The 15,765-nt window shown below is 34.7% G+C and overlaps 1 protein-coding gene across 1 annotated transcript in view; it reads left to right on the top strand.

Moving 5' to 3' along the window:
* Window positions 1-15,765, top strand: part of LOC120341345 (laminin subunit alpha-5-like) — a 40,703-nt gene that overhangs the window by 5,696 nt on the left and 19,242 nt on the right. Inside the window, exons 15-40 of the mRNA XM_039409835.2 lie at window positions 36-238; window positions 644-800; window positions 996-1,116; window positions 1,772-1,891; window positions 2,085-2,271; window positions 2,430-2,712; window positions 2,782-2,945; window positions 3,558-3,725; window positions 4,044-4,255; window positions 4,622-4,749; window positions 5,244-5,381; window positions 5,920-6,045; window positions 6,367-6,566; window positions 7,372-7,528; window positions 7,879-8,021; window positions 8,579-8,849; window positions 9,554-9,647; window positions 9,859-10,050; window positions 10,418-10,578; window positions 11,090-11,228; window positions 12,028-12,195; window positions 12,763-12,966; window positions 13,458-13,634; window positions 13,891-14,028; window positions 14,447-14,598; window positions 15,219-15,371. Coding sequence (XP_039265769.2) covers window positions 36-238; window positions 644-800; window positions 996-1,116; window positions 1,772-1,891; window positions 2,085-2,271; window positions 2,430-2,712; window positions 2,782-2,945; window positions 3,558-3,725; window positions 4,044-4,255; window positions 4,622-4,749; window positions 5,244-5,381; window positions 5,920-6,045; window positions 6,367-6,566; window positions 7,372-7,528; window positions 7,879-8,021; window positions 8,579-8,849; window positions 9,554-9,647; window positions 9,859-10,050; window positions 10,418-10,578; window positions 11,090-11,228; window positions 12,028-12,195; window positions 12,763-12,966; window positions 13,458-13,634; window positions 13,891-14,028; window positions 14,447-14,598; window positions 15,219-15,371 — 4,356 coding nt within the window. The remainder of the gene's footprint in view (window positions 1-35; window positions 239-643; window positions 801-995; window positions 1,117-1,771; window positions 1,892-2,084; window positions 2,272-2,429; window positions 2,713-2,781; window positions 2,946-3,557; window positions 3,726-4,043; window positions 4,256-4,621; window positions 4,750-5,243; window positions 5,382-5,919; window positions 6,046-6,366; window positions 6,567-7,371; window positions 7,529-7,878; window positions 8,022-8,578; window positions 8,850-9,553; window positions 9,648-9,858; window positions 10,051-10,417; window positions 10,579-11,089; window positions 11,229-12,027; window positions 12,196-12,762; window positions 12,967-13,457; window positions 13,635-13,890; window positions 14,029-14,446; window positions 14,599-15,218; window positions 15,372-15,765) is intronic.

The raw sequence follows: 15,765 nt of genomic DNA, 5'->3' as shown, positions 1-15,765 counted from the left end.
TAGTCGATTGGTATTTGTATTAATTTCAATTATAGGACGGTGATTGCTGGTGCAAAACTTACACAAACAGCCAAAGATGTTCTTTGTGTGATTCAGGCTTTTTTGGCTTGGAGGAAAAGCATTATTTTGGTTGCTCAGGTTGTGAGTGCGATCCTGGAGGCGCTGTGAACGAAAATTGTGATTCAGTAGATGGGCAATGTCGATGCAAGTTAGGAGTATCAGGACGCCAATGTGACAGGTGTTTAGTCTTGATCAGCTTTCTTCTTGTATCTTTATGACGCAATAAAGATTTTTTCAAGTCAAACCGAGCCTTGAATTTGGAGAATTGCGTGAACTTTTTTTTGCACCTTTTCATATAATGACCTATATGTAGCGAAATATTGCATCCTAATTTCCATAATAGTTATATGGCGATCTATCTACAACCACAGAGTTTATGAATAATTTTCATGACAAATGTAAAAGCGCCCATTCCGTTTTGAGCAATTTATATTCTGATTAAACCCACTTTATTTTATCATCGATCGGTATATAGCAAGTAGCAAACTTTAGCAAATTTAATTTTTTTTTTCAAATTTTCAAATTTTCAAACTGACAATAAGAATATTATATGTCAATAATCTGTAAATGTTTTTTTTCAAAGTGTGTTACCGGGTTATTATTACCCAACTCTGCTTCATCATAAATACGAAGTTGAATACGGATTTACATTAGATGACAGTATTTTGCGATTTGGATTCAATGAAACGCAATTTCCAGGCTATAGTATGAAAGGATATGGAGAGTTTTCAGACATTCAGGTCAGACCGAATTTGTTTTTTTATAAAGATGAAATACCAATCATTACGTTATTGTAATATTACTACTTTCTGATTAAAAAGCGAACAGATTATTACAAAACATTGTTATCTTCAATTATATTCAACCTAGACATAGATATGGATCATCAATCTTCAAACACTACAATGTGGCAAATATCACATTTTTTTTTACAGCCAGAGATAAATGTACCAGTGATTGTAGAGAATAGTGGTCTGTACAGGATTCTTATCTATTATGTGCAACCGGGAGACAGTAGTGTTGCAAACATTACCATTTCACCTCTCACTTCAGTTGGTAAGCCTGTAAATTAATTTTATCAATTATGTGGTTGAACGTATGAAAAACTTTTATCGGTTATCCCTTCCAGCTAAAAACCTAAAGTCTGAAATAACATCGATAAAATTAACTAGGAATTTCTTAATCATTTACTATTTAAACCTTGCAGTTTGTTAACAACATTCAGCGCTAAAAAATTTCAAACACTGGAATTTGTTTCAAACTCCCTTTATTCATTTGATCATATTACAGTTTCTTTTCAACATGTAAATAATGACATTACGTTGGGCGTTCGTGATCTGTCCGTTATCACTCACCTATCGACTATTTTGACGGCGACTCGCGATTCTATATTAAACAAATACACATGAAAATTTGGAGCTCTGGAAGTATGCGCACCAAGATGGCGCACAACCTGAACATAGTATGTGTACCAGGTTACGGTTCAGGTTGTGCGCCATCTTGGTGCACATACTAACGGAGCCCCGAATTTTTTTAGTAATTCTGCTATATGTCTCTATGTAAAACATTGAATGTCAGTGGTCTGTCTCTTGTCACTCATTTATGGATGATATTTTCAATTTTTGTTGACGGCTCGTGATCTTACATTAGAACAAGAGTGTGCTTAGTAAGCCTCACAAAAGTAACCTCTTTCATTTGGATGAATCACTAGGTTCTTCTCAAACATTTGAAACTGTGTTTGATTCGAGACCGATTCCTACCATGATGATTATGAAGGATGTTTTTGTGTTGAATAGAGGTCAATGGAATGTTATAATTCAGGGAGATTCTGGTATGTAAACTTTTGTTCATAATAATTTAAGAAAAAGGCTCATGCAAAATTAAAATGATTATTTCAACTTAATATCAGAATGCTGCGGACGTTTGTACGTTAAAAATAAATGAGTCAATCAGTCAAAGCTTAATATGAATATTGAAACGAAAATAAATAAAATGATTTAAAAATATTCTATTCAAAATTTCAGGCCTATTGATCGACTATTTTATCTTGCTACCATCTGAATACTACGAGCCTGGTATATTGCAAGCTGAAATTACGGAACCCTGTAAACCAACACCCGAATCGACAGGGAAAGAATGTATCATGTATTCTCACCCAAATTTGGATTCTGGAACTCATGCCGTATTGGTGGATTTCCTTGACGAAGAAAGGTGAATCGTTTTTCTGCCAAAACAATCATTTTCTGTCTCTCGCCATATATGATATATCTGTCTGCATTTCTCTCCTTTGCTGTTTTTCTTACAACCACCCCATTCTCTCTCGTTTATTTTTATGTCTCCATTATCAGTGCGTTTTTATAACTTTTTAGGCATGCACAGCCATCTGTTTCCCATCCATTGATGGTAATTCTAGATGGAAACAGTTTAATCGAGGGTAACAGAAAAGCTTCAGCAACACTGAGTCCCGAAAGCGCTGGAGAATATGTCCTTGTTGTGGAATACGCAAGTTTGGTTGATGAGATGCAAACGATTGAGATGCAAGTTACTGATGGCGCTGGTCACGCGTTTAATGATACAAAATTTAATGTGTATTCCTGTGGATATTCTTTCCTTTGTCGGCAAGTAGCTTTGACATCCAACAATGATGTAGCGGTGAGTGAAGTCACGAATAATCGGTAATAGCGCAATTTTTTTCTCAACACTAAAAATTCTATTCTATAGGTATTCGATATATCCGTTTCAAACATGGAAATAGAAATGGGCATTGATGCTGGAGAAGTAGTTTACGTTCACGGCATTCATGCAATTCCCCACAACGAATGGTCATTAGAATACGTTCAACCAAAACGACGTTGCATTGCAAAAGATGGAAACCATTTTGACGAGTATGTTCTATAATTTTATCAATTTTTTTAGTTATGAACTGCTATCAGATGTTTATTCACATCTGTTAATTATGCTAAATCAGCGGTGAATTATTATTTGTGTAACTGTAACCAATTAAACTATACTTCAAGTACTTTTATTGAATTTGTTATTGTTGTTTACAGAATTTTTCAAACAAAAATCTCTAAGCTGTAAACACGAAGATCGAATACCTGAGCGTAGATAATGTAGCTTAAGCGAAAATCTTTTTTGTATCTACTCATTTAAATGCTTCGAATTAAAATTACAAATTAAGTTCACCAAGGTAGCAACTTCGGTCTGTACCAACAAGGCTGTGGTTAAACACCGGGTTAGTCGAGAAGGTGGTGGACTCGTTTGGTGGAATGCCACACGATGGTGCAATATGTGCTATAATAGCAAAATTTGGGGTGAAATACCGAACATCATGGGGAAAAAAATTGATAAAACTGGAATTAATAGTCCATGGTTACAATTTCAATTGGTCCATTAGTTTTGGAGAAAGCTAATTTCCACAACAACGACCGACAACCCCGTGAAAAATAACAATTTAGCCAAACGAAACATTGACTGCTAACATGTTTGTATGCCAGGTGTATTGCATGGTCATATCCACTTCCAGAAACAGGTCGGAAATTTGAGGCTGGCGCACGCAATACATCCGACATAAAGGTTCCTTCAGCTACAGATGAAAACATAGATACCATGTTCATTTCTGGCAACATGTCTATTCAGATTGAAATGAATCTCGACCCAGGAAGGTTTGTATTGTTAGTTTATGAGTAATATTTTCTATACTACTGTTATAGTTACACGAACCAGACATTTCTTAAACACTGTTTGGGAGGGGTGCTTGTATACCACAACTTCCATTTTCTTTTCAAGATTTTCATATAACTTGCAACTTTCGTGTTTTTACGGTGCTTTTCGGAAAATGAAATTGGAATAGAATTTCAACTTAGGAAATTTGGCTCAGAATGTTTGTAACTTTTGAATGTAAGCCAAAATAAAGTCGTAGATTTTCCACTAGTATATGGCTATAGGAAGAGTCGAAAGTCAATTTTCACACTATTTGATAGATACGTATTCATTCTACACTACTACAATCCACACCAACTTTCCTTTCAACCGTCTGTTGTAATTTCTGGTGGAATAACTCACGAAGGAACAGCGAACGCTACATTTTGTCCCGATGGCGATGGTTGCAGAGCAGTTGTCGTCTCAGATACCGGTGCTGCTTTATTGGATATCATGAATCCAACTCAAACGATGACGATCCAAGTACCGAAAGGTAACGAACGAACAGCATGGTCGAGGCATCTACATTTTTTTTAAATGTTTTAAATTTTGAAATTGTTGAATAGATGTTGTCAAAACTTACTTAATATTATTCTAGAATCAAAGTAAATTATTACGCTGTTTGTAATGTGGTTTTGTTACCACATGTGTGTGTGTATGTTATATATGTATTTATGTATATATGTTCGTTTGTGTGTATACCCGTCTATTCTTCTTGTCGTTCTTCCTCATTTTATGCATCTTGTTGGCTCAATGTTTTTGTTCCTTGCAATTTGTGATGCTTTGAAAATACAGCCCAAATTATTATTATTTTTTCAAATAAGTCCGTCTATATCGATTCAATCTTTCATCTCGATAGGTAAATCATTTTGGCTGGACTACGTTCTTGCTATACCTGAAGATTCCTATCGCACAGAAATTCTAGATTTGATGAAAATCGACAATACTCGAAAGTTTTTTGAAGAATGTTACAAAGTTGGAGCAAAAGTGAGTGCATATATAAAAAATTCACTGATTTAGCCAGTGCCATGAATGAATCACGCGAATCTGCACGTTAGTGTTGTGGTCAGTACTTACTCCCTACATTGCTTCGGCTGATTTTAAAGTCTGGGCCATATCATCTTCTCTGAATCTAAGTGGGGTCTCTTTGAAAACTTTTAACTTCAGTCTCTGAATTCTCTGATCAGAAGTCATGTTAAACTCAATACCGGGTCGCCGTTTATGCGGAGAATAATGATGTAAGGCTGACTTGATTTATTTGACTTCAACTGTCATATATCATTCTAAGATAATCGTAAATATGTCAGTTCAGAAGTATTGGATTCATTATGCAGTTATTATATAAACTGTTCTATTTGTATAGTGTTTAAGCTTGTCCTTACTGATCTATATTATATCTAAAACTTATCGATATTTCCGAAATTTGTTTGTTTTAATTAACTCTTGGAAATCAATTAAAATTTTCTTGTTTCCAATTTCAGGGTTTGATTGAATTAACCAACACACCATCTGAATTTTGTCGATCTGCTGTATTCTCCCTAACAATGGAATTTAACGATGGAGCTTTATACTGCGATTGTTCAAAAGAGGGCACAATTGACGGGAACGCTAATTGCTCAGTGAGTAAATCAAAACATTACCATTGTCATTTGAAAAATGACGTTTTTCTGTTTATTATCTGGTAACAGCCATCATATGCCATTATTTGTAAATAAACACTGTGAATTGCAAACTGTAAAGTCGATATTCAGCACTTACGAGTATTATGAAATTTTGGTTGTTTCCATGTGTGCTTCATACACCTATAAACTGAGGCGTGCCAAACGTTTTTGCTGCCCAAGGCGAGTTTGATAGGGATAAGAATAATAAGGATGCCCCTATACCGAACTTAAATAACTCGGAGGATAAACAAATTATAGATTTGTTGTTTTTACTTAAAATGAAACAAATCGATTAAAACATGTAGATTAACGAACAACTCTACAGCTTGGATCTGCTGCCCCCTACAACGTGTTACCCGGGGCAGCTGCCTCTGTGGATCTTCCTCGGGTCCGCCCCTGCCTATAAATTATTTAACAAAAAAAAAAAACTACAAATCTTACAAACTAAAAGTTTCAGTTTGCATCCTACTAAAATCAATTCTATTAAATTTGACAGGAATATGGCGGTCAATGCCCATGTAAACCTGGTGTAATAGGAAACCGTTGTGAGAGTTGTAACATTGGGTATTATGGTTATCCTGACTGCAAACCTTGCAATTGTACTGGCCAGCTTTGCGACGAGGTAAGCTAAGTATTGAAATGGGGATAACGTTCATACAAAATTTTGTCCATCAAGGTATTTTAATTTTCGAGTATAATAGCAGTGTTAAAAAACACGAGCGGACAGTTGTATAAAATTGTGTTGTGTTTTCAATACGTTTAAAATTACCCTGTGCATTTGCCTTGTATTTCACCAGAAATAATGCTGGAATAATCCTAGACATAAACACGTAACATACATACAATATTGCAAAATTATATTTCCATTTCAACCTCCATTTCGAACAAGCCTTTTAGCTAGCAACTTTTGTATTTAGGCATTGATATATATTTTGAATTTCAGTTGAACGGTAATTGTATATGTCCACCAAATACCGATATGCCATCATGTGATCGTTGTCTGCCTTTTACTCATTCCTTTCATCCTCTTGCTGGATGTCTTGCTTGTGATTGTAATAGAAAAGGAGTGGAAGATGCTAAAGATCTTGGATGTAGTGAAGAGAATGGACAATGTCGATGCAAAGAAAATGTGGAAGGACATATGTATGATTATATTCGCGTCTTATTACCTGATCGAAATAGTTGTAGTATATAGTGAAAACAAATGGATTGTTCCTAAGTATAATTGGTTAACCGATTGGAATTATTCAACGGTTGTCATTAGTTTTGACTGGTAACCGTTGTCTAAGATAGTACTCTATGTTTGTCAAATTATTTTTTTTCCAAAAATGTAAATAAGCCACATATTTACTCTCACTCAGTAAACACCAACGAAATGTGGAAAAACTTAAAAAGTTTGACTGCTGGTGACCAGAATTTTGAGAATATAAGAGCGAGTTTTCGATCGGGTTATATGAAGTCGTAATCCCACAGCAAGATCAGTTATTGAACGCCATTTACCAGTGCACATTCGGTCGTTAAAATAAAATTATTTTAATATTTTCGACAAGTAGTGCCGAACACTTCATCTGTACAATATCACCAATTATCCATAAAAATTTTGTCTGGTTAACAGTCAAGACGTGCTAAGAATCACAATCCTATTCCGAGGTTACCTTAGACTGTTATTACAAATATTGAGAGTTATGTTGGTAACTACATACCTAAATGAAAGTTGTAGATGCTTTTGGGCTTGCATTCCCTCGTTGAAATTTGTTTTATTTTGTACTGAGTGGTTTATCATCATCAATTTCAAATGTGTTACACGTGCTTTTTTATGCAAGAGGCTGATTTAGGCAATTTTCCTAGAATGAAATAAACAGTAATTGGACATTGTTCTGGGATCTAAATCAAAAATACTTCAAAATTACTGTATAATATATTTAGTTTAGCTCAATATTTTTTTTAGGTGCGATAAATGTAAACCTGGATTTTTTGCTTTCCCTGATTGTGTACCTTGCGAATGTGATCCACGCGGGAGTGTTTCACAGGTATGCAATCATGTCAATGGACAATGTTTATGTAAAGATAATGTAGAAGGACAACAATGTGACAGATGTAAATCGGTGAGTGATTGGTTATTTGACCACAATTTGATATCAAGCCATATTGAAATATTATTAGAAAATATAAGAGACACATCAGTAGCAAACATACTATTGTAACAATCATTACCATATTTTGGATGTGTAATCTTCATTGTATCATAAATTCAAACTGTGACGTCGCAACTGCCGTCTTTAGGGATTACGTCGGTACGGACCTCTAGTTAATGTCACTGACGACATTGCATATTTAAACATTTTCAAAAACTCTAAAACACAGACCCTTTTCGGCCATAATAGTCTAAGTTATTTGCTATTTACTTTATAACATCACTTTAAATTTAATCGAAAAAGTTCATTTTTTGTACCAGGGTACTTTCCACATGGATTTCGCGAATCCATTGGGCTGCACTAAATGTTTTTGCTTTGGCGCATCTGACGAATGTTCAGGCACTTTGTACCCTGAAACGGAAATTATCGAAATGAATGGCTGGACTTTACTTCATTTGAAAACGTAAGCAAGTTAATTTTGTATTTTTGTATTCGCCGGTATGAGATTTCTACTGCTTTTGTTGGTTATATAATTGCAGGCAGCATTTGTAAGTTTAGTGAATGGATATAATATATATATTATTGAAATTTGCTTTTTATCCATCTGTAATTTGATTTGGCAATATTTTGAAAATTTCTTGTGCGAAGTTATTAGTGTATATAAATAACTCAATACAATTTACATTGCATAGCTTATAGTTACAAAGATCTGGAGTATTCCCATACGCTGCAGCTTATACTTTGGTTGGTTTCCCAGATAATAGATTCTAGGATCGAATCCCAACTATCCTATAGCAAATATACTCAAGTCTATTCCATCTCCGGGAGTGCACCAATCATTGCAAAGGATAGGAAAGGGCCTCCATCTAGCAGCTCTCTATATTTAAGTATTTTAGTATAGAGAGAAAAGCTTGAACACACAATCAAATACTAATCATTACATTATTACAATTGCTATTAAAAGGACAGTCGACGTTATTCGATTTTTCAAGAGCTAAAAATCATTTATCATCATAATAGGGACTTTCCAGAAGTACTCGTTGAAGGCCAAACCGCAACTGTTGATATTGAAGCAAACGGCGGTATAAAAGACTCGACCAGACCCAGTTTGTACTGGTTTGCACCGGTTCAGTATCTAGGAGATAAAGTTGGTTCTTATGGGGGAACTTTGCTCTACGTAACGGAATCTAGACGGGGCGGACGAGGCGATGCTGGAAGCTCTAGTTACGTTCCGTCGCCTGCGGATAACCCAGCACCGCTGCTCGCGGGGCCACCAAGTGTCGTATTAGAGGTATTTTATTTTTATTTTTTGTGGCGTTATTTGAAACATTAATAGCCTCTGCTTATATTATGTTACGTCGTTTGATGTAATCTAAAATAGGAAGTAAAACGATGGAATATAATATATTTAATTAAAAAAGAAGTGTTACTACTATTTAATACTATCCAATTTAAAATTGGATGATAAGGATTCAAAAACAATGGCATTGCGATGAATGAATTGAATAGAACCCCACTCTTTCATAAATAGATATTTTAACGCAATACCAGATTTAATAAAAAATACATTTTGTTTCGAAAAGCACTCTTAGAAATACCCAACTTCGATTTTGCCGAGTGCGTACAATTTTTTTCTCTCCATCGGACAATAATATCCTATAAACTCAATCCCCGTTAGACTACAACATAACAAATCTTACTAATATTTTTTGGTAGCGGTATTATTTCATTTGAATTCAAATATATTAATATTAAGTATGCATTATGTTTTATGCCTTGAATTTATTTCAACCTTATCGTGAACAATACTACGTTTACATTACTGTTTCCCATTTTCATTTTACTTAATATCTCCTCTAGTCGTCAGGAATTGAGTTATAATGAGTTTTTCTTAGCCAATATCTTTTATTATTTGGATTAAAATGTCTCCTTCTAGCTTAGTCAAAAATGATACCATGCACCAGGAATTTCACCGCTGTCGTTTGATTTTTACAGGGGAATGGAATGCTTATCAGGCTTATTAAACATGAATATGAAGGAAAAGTTTCCGTACTTCTAACTGAAAATAATTTTGTTCATCAAAGTACAGGTAAGGTTCAATATAGACTGACCTTCATACCGAATGAACGACAAGTTATTGTTCACCTTAGCATAGAAGGAAATATTATTGTCCAGCGCCTTATTTAGAGTGATGGTTTTGAAACATCTCATAAATTCAATGAGTTAACAGTAATACAGTACCGTATATCAGTTTATTTTTACTTACAAAATATCAAAAAAAAAATTGTAAATTTAATCAGGCAACCAAGTAACTCGCGAAGAAATGATGATGGTACTCAGTCCTTTATCGTCACTACGTATTCATGCTACTGACGATCTGCAAGCTGTTAGTGTCAGCATATCTGATGTTAGTATGACGACCACGGATTACAATGCACTTTTGAATTCTGCACCTACGATACTTACTGTGGAAGAATGTCAATGTCCTCCTGGTATGTGAGTCGTTTTATAAATCAGAAAACATTGGTGAAATCGTGTACTTGGAAATAGTTGAATAAAGTTATCAACTCTAAGAATTCGAAGCTAGTTAATCTTGCATATAAATAGCTTGAACCAAAGTCAAGTGGAATTGTCTTCTATTTGTCATTTATATCGAGTTAACCGCCTTTTGAATGTAAAAACTGTCTCATTGAGAAAAAGCGGTATCGTTTTGCATCCATAAAAGCTGCCTTATTTTTACTGAATACAAAAGATTTTTGTTGCTTAAATTGTTTCCTTTATTCCCCATCTTTATAACCGGTATTTACTTGCTCATGTTATTTTTAATCTTGTTCAAATTTTGTGTCTGACGCTTCCCAGGATACATTGGTGAATCTTGTCAGCTTTGTGCCCGTGGTCATTACAGAGAAGCGAGAGGACCTTACTTAGGATATTGTGCAGAATGTGATTGTTTTGGTCATTGTGATAAATGTGATGACAAGGGTGGACTCATTGATAGAGAGGATTGCCTTCATAATACGGTATCATTAAACGCTTTCACTTGGTAAATTAAAGGCTTGCTTCACTGTTATTATTTGGGAAAATGTTGACAATGAGAAACTTCTGTATCACACAATTAATGAAATTCTATTTGGGTTTTTGCTATTTGATGATTGATTTTGGATCAATTGAAACAAAAAACAATTGAAAATTCTGAGCACTTCAAAACAATTAAAATGTTTGCAAAACTTATGCTGCCATTTTTTAAAGTTATACCATTTCAATTGCAACGGTGGTATTAGGTATCACGTGGCTTAATTTGAATATTTCCACTAAACTTAAATGATAATGGTCTGTAAAGCCAGAGGTTTCTGGCGCCTACTTTCTGTAAGAAGGGTATGCAGTACAACAGGTTTTCGTAATAAACAACATTGGTTTAACAACCAGGAAAGTAGATAACATATCCCATACTTTAAGATTATAAAAGTGTGTTTGTTATTTGATCGATAAACCGTTTCAAATACTTTCAATCAATTATGTATCTCTTTTCAGATTGGAGACAAATGCGAGCAATGTCGGGATGGATATTATGGTAATCCTATGAGTCGTCATCCCGACGCATGCAGAATTTGTCCATGTCCATATCCAACCGAAACGGGAAATTTTGCAAAAACTTGCGAATTTGATGAAGGTGAGTTACAACAATGGGTTCATATTTACATATTGTAGTGTACTAGGGTTCGAAAAAGATATTTCGCACCCAGCCTAACTTTGAGTTGGCTTGCGCAAGATCTTAGTTGGCAGGATCTATTATCGTACCTCAACCGTTACGATATTCCAATACTGAACACTATCTACTTATATATAATGCAAGTTGTGTGAAATGCAAGTAAGACTCGAAAGTCAGTTTAGTACTCTATAGATTTTAAAAATGAAAATTCTATTAATTGACATTGAAAAGTTACTCCAAGTTTAACCATGATATTTTGATAGATATCAAATACAAATTTTCCCAGTTAGTAGCTTCTACAAGGTAATTTGCAATGCTCTCAGATTGTTTCTCTATTAGTATTAGTATTGACTTGCTGTAATTCAAAGCCTGACGTATACCAGTATTTACCAGAGTCTATGTGACAACAATAAATATCGAATAAGGCTAGTCCTAGCGCGATATTGGTGATTCCCAGCATCACAGACCGAATAAATGTCTTGCGGCCTTCTTACGAGAAATCGTGTACATTGAGAATCCAGTTTCAAATGTCGTCTTAAATAAAACATTCTCAGAACATTACATACATAGAATTGTGTTGTTTTATGGGGCGTGCATTTGAAATATAAATACAATATTTTTTATGAAGAAATACCTGTTCAATATTTCATTTTCGTCCAAATTTTCATTTTAATATGAATCAAAATGACTTGCTGTACTTCAAGATGAAAGATTAATATTATCAAGGTTCTCACGTGTAAATTGTCTTTTTATCATTCAGATGGTTTAGTTTGCAATTGCGAGCCAGGATACACAGGAGACAGATGTGAGTATTGTAGTACCGGATACTTCGGAAACCCACACGTCATTGGAGGTAAATGCCAGACGTGCAATTGCCACAACAATCTAGATATTGGCGACGATATGGAGACGTGCAACACTGAGACAGGTACGTATGACCTAATTTGCAAGTTTTTCGTTTATTTTTGGGTTTTCAGGGTCGCGTGGGTGCCACGACCAGTTTTGAAGTATGGGATACGGTATACCTATTATCGGAAGTGTTTTCATTTTGTATTTGTTTGAATTAACCGTGATCGCACCATCATTTTACTGGAAGTTTTATTCTTGTTCGAAGGAGCGTAATTTCCTTTTAAAATGAAAAAGAGCAAGTAATTTGTGAGTATAGAGGTCAAAAGATTTGGTTGACAACAAAAAATGTGACATAACAACTTGCATTAGTACTATAGCATTTTTTTAACTGTCGGTATGGATTACTTCGCCAATTTAATGCTTTTTATTAACTTTCTACAAATATCAATAATAACAAAAAAAATGTGGCTCTTTAGCGCTGATTGGCACATATTGATGAATTTGGAATTGAAATATGCTTGATGTACGAGCATTATGGTACATTTGAAACACCCAAATATTTTTTTGTCCAAAAAATGTAGATAGGCTTGGTAAAAATCTAGTTTCTTAAAGATAACCAGCATTTTACTGTTTATTCTTTTCACAGGAGAATGTTCAGATTGTAAGTTTAATACGGGAGGAAAATATTGTGAAAGGTGTGCAGACGGTTATTACGGTGATGCAGTTGAAGCAAGAAACTGCACCAAGTGTCCATGTAACGAATGCGGAGCTTTGCAATGTGATCATGTATACGGAGATTGCGATTGCAAGAAACATGTCATTGGTTGGCATTGTGAATTATGTGAAGAGGGTACGTGCTGAGTTTGTAGATATGTGATTCAATGTAGGTCTGGATTTAGGAGCGTGACCAAATTATTTTAACTTGTTTGAATTGGTATTTATTCGTCATTGGAATATGAAATTTAAAAATTCAGCAAAAATAAAAAATTAGGATAATAGCACTGGGCGGTTGGCGCATCGTGCTAATCTTTCACAACACTATTGTCATTGCACCGTTTTTACCATGTATGGGTTAGAAAGTTCGAATCCCGCTGGTATGTTACGGGTTTTTCCGTCATCATAGCCCATATATTCGGCCTATAGTGGAACGAAAGCCGTGCGTCGCTACCCCATTAGGTCGTTTTATAGGCTTTTCTCTCACCAAGATGAATATGGAAACCGTATAATATGTATGGCTGTTGAATTGCTTGTATTCAACAACGGTCGCATTCCAGTACTCTCATACTTTCTGTACATTGATTTTTCAATTACGGCGACTAAACCTGTTGCTATAACTTACAGGTTACTACAACTTGAATTCTTGTGTCGGTTGCCAGCTTTGCCATTGTGAAATTGGCGCCAAAACATCTGCCTGTGATATAGCAACGGGACAGTGTGAATGTGCTCCCAATGTTGTTGGACTAAAATGTGAAAAATGTGAACATGGACATTGGGATTACTCGGAAATTGGCTGCAAATGTAAGAAATGAGTCCGGTATTTTAGATTTATAAAATACTTTGTATATGTATGTAAATATAAAATAAATGTTATAGATACCTTCTATAACACTGTAAATGCTTTAAATATAGGCGTACATGAATTGTGTAACACGCGTAATAGAGTGAAATTCAGTTAGAGAAGGTTTGCGGGAGGATTTTCCACATCTTAATGTGAAAAGTAACGATTCTGACTCGTTTGCCAATATACTTTACAATTATATTAACTCTTCATTAGCTTGCAATTGCTTCAACGATGGAGAATGCAATCCTATCACGGGCGAATGTAAATGTCCTCCTGGAGTAATGGGACCTTACTGCGACCAATGCAAACTAGAACGTTACGTATTACCACGTGGACAAGAGGAATGTGAACGTATGTATTTATTTATATGTTTTGAAAACATGTCGATTTTAGATAGACTTCCAGTTTACATTTATTTTGACTTGATAAATACAAAAATTAATGTCCGCGGATGCAAATGTTCGTGGGTGCAAATGTCCATCTAATAATGTGCTGCAATCTGCGGGTGCAAATGTATGGGTGCAACATTTCTATTTGTGGATTTTTTCGGAATTATCCAAGTTAGAATTGTCCGTTTCTAGTGTATACATGTACAATTTTGCTGATAGGACAATAATTTATCTATATTTGATACATTTTCGACAAACTTTCATTTACTCAACTATTTAAAGTAATAGAAATATATATATTAAAGTGAGCCTATTTCTTATTTGGGAGTAGCTAGTTGCTCATTGAAAGTTGTTTTATTGTTTTTCTTCTTTCTATTTAGCTTGTGACGAATGCACTCACTTCCTCCTGGATCTGGTAGAACCAATGACACAAGAACTTATATCAGCGACCAGACAGTTGGCAAACGTATCAGTTGGACACATTGCATTGAACAAATTGGATAAATATGGAAAGAAATCCATGGCGTTCAGGGTAATTTGCCTTCAATGGTTATCAAGTCAACAGATTTTGTTAATCAAAATTTAAAAAGATATATTTCTGTGGGTCTCGGAGTAAAGTTATGTACCAGTTCTAGTATATGTACCTTGTAATCCATGACATATGCTAAGTTTGGTACAATTACCCTTGATACAGTGGTTTCCAACTTTGTTCGTTTATTTCCATCCTTCGCATATTTTTTCTTCCCTCAACACTTTGCATAAATATATTTTAGTTATTCAATGTTTATTCTATGGATCCTCATCTAATGTTATGCGCACTTTCGCTTTTGTACAGTCCAAGTAGTTTATAATGCGCCCATAAACAAGTATTATGGTACCGTAGTAATAAAGAACTACAGAGAATAATTGTTATACTGCAGGAAATAATGAAAACCTGTCTTTAATACATTAATCAAGGTTGCAAATGTGCAACTCTATTATGAGATTGAATATTTTTTTAACTTAGATTTATTTAAATTTGCCATTTTGTCTGAAAAAAGATCTCTCAATATATCAATTTCTCAGAATATGTTAAATCGGAATTTACATGAAGAAATGAAAAAGGATCACCACCCAATTACCACATCTGAAATTGAAGATTTTGTATTTCAGACAAACATGGATGAACAAGACGATTATATGGATGCATTGAATGACGATATTGACAGATTGCTCAAAACTGAAAATCTGGGCGAATCGTACTCTATGGACGAAGCATCTGGAAGTGGTGAAAGTGTTAAGCAATTCTTAGTGTATAGCACGAAAGTGAGTAATATTTGTTGCCCAATTAAGACATCCATAATGGTGTAAGAGGTTTTAAAAGCAAGAATACTTCTGTTTTGATCCAGTTTATTTAAATGTGGGCTATAGATAACAAGCGATCAATTCGATTTGCTGCAACTTCCCATTGATTTCGTCATATTAACAATGCAGATGGGACAATAGTCAAAATTTATATGAAAAACAAGAAAGCAGTATCTGGCAGTCCGGTATGTTGGACACCAGATCGCTGAAATTCGCCACCGCCACATGGTGTGCAATTTTATTCTTGATGATGTCATCACACAAAACTTCAAAGTGAAAAACGAATCCTATAGAGCCCACAGAATTATTTAAAGGAATAAGCAATGATTTATATGAATAAACAAAAGTAATAGCC

This window comes from Styela clava, chromosome 14, assembly GCF_964204865.1.
Source record: "Styela clava chromosome 14, kaStyClav1.hap1.2, whole genome shotgun sequence".
Taxonomy (NCBI): Eukaryota; Metazoa; Chordata; class Ascidiacea; order Stolidobranchia; family Styelidae; genus Styela; species Styela clava.
This window is presented reverse-complemented; position numbering and strand designations above follow the sequence as displayed.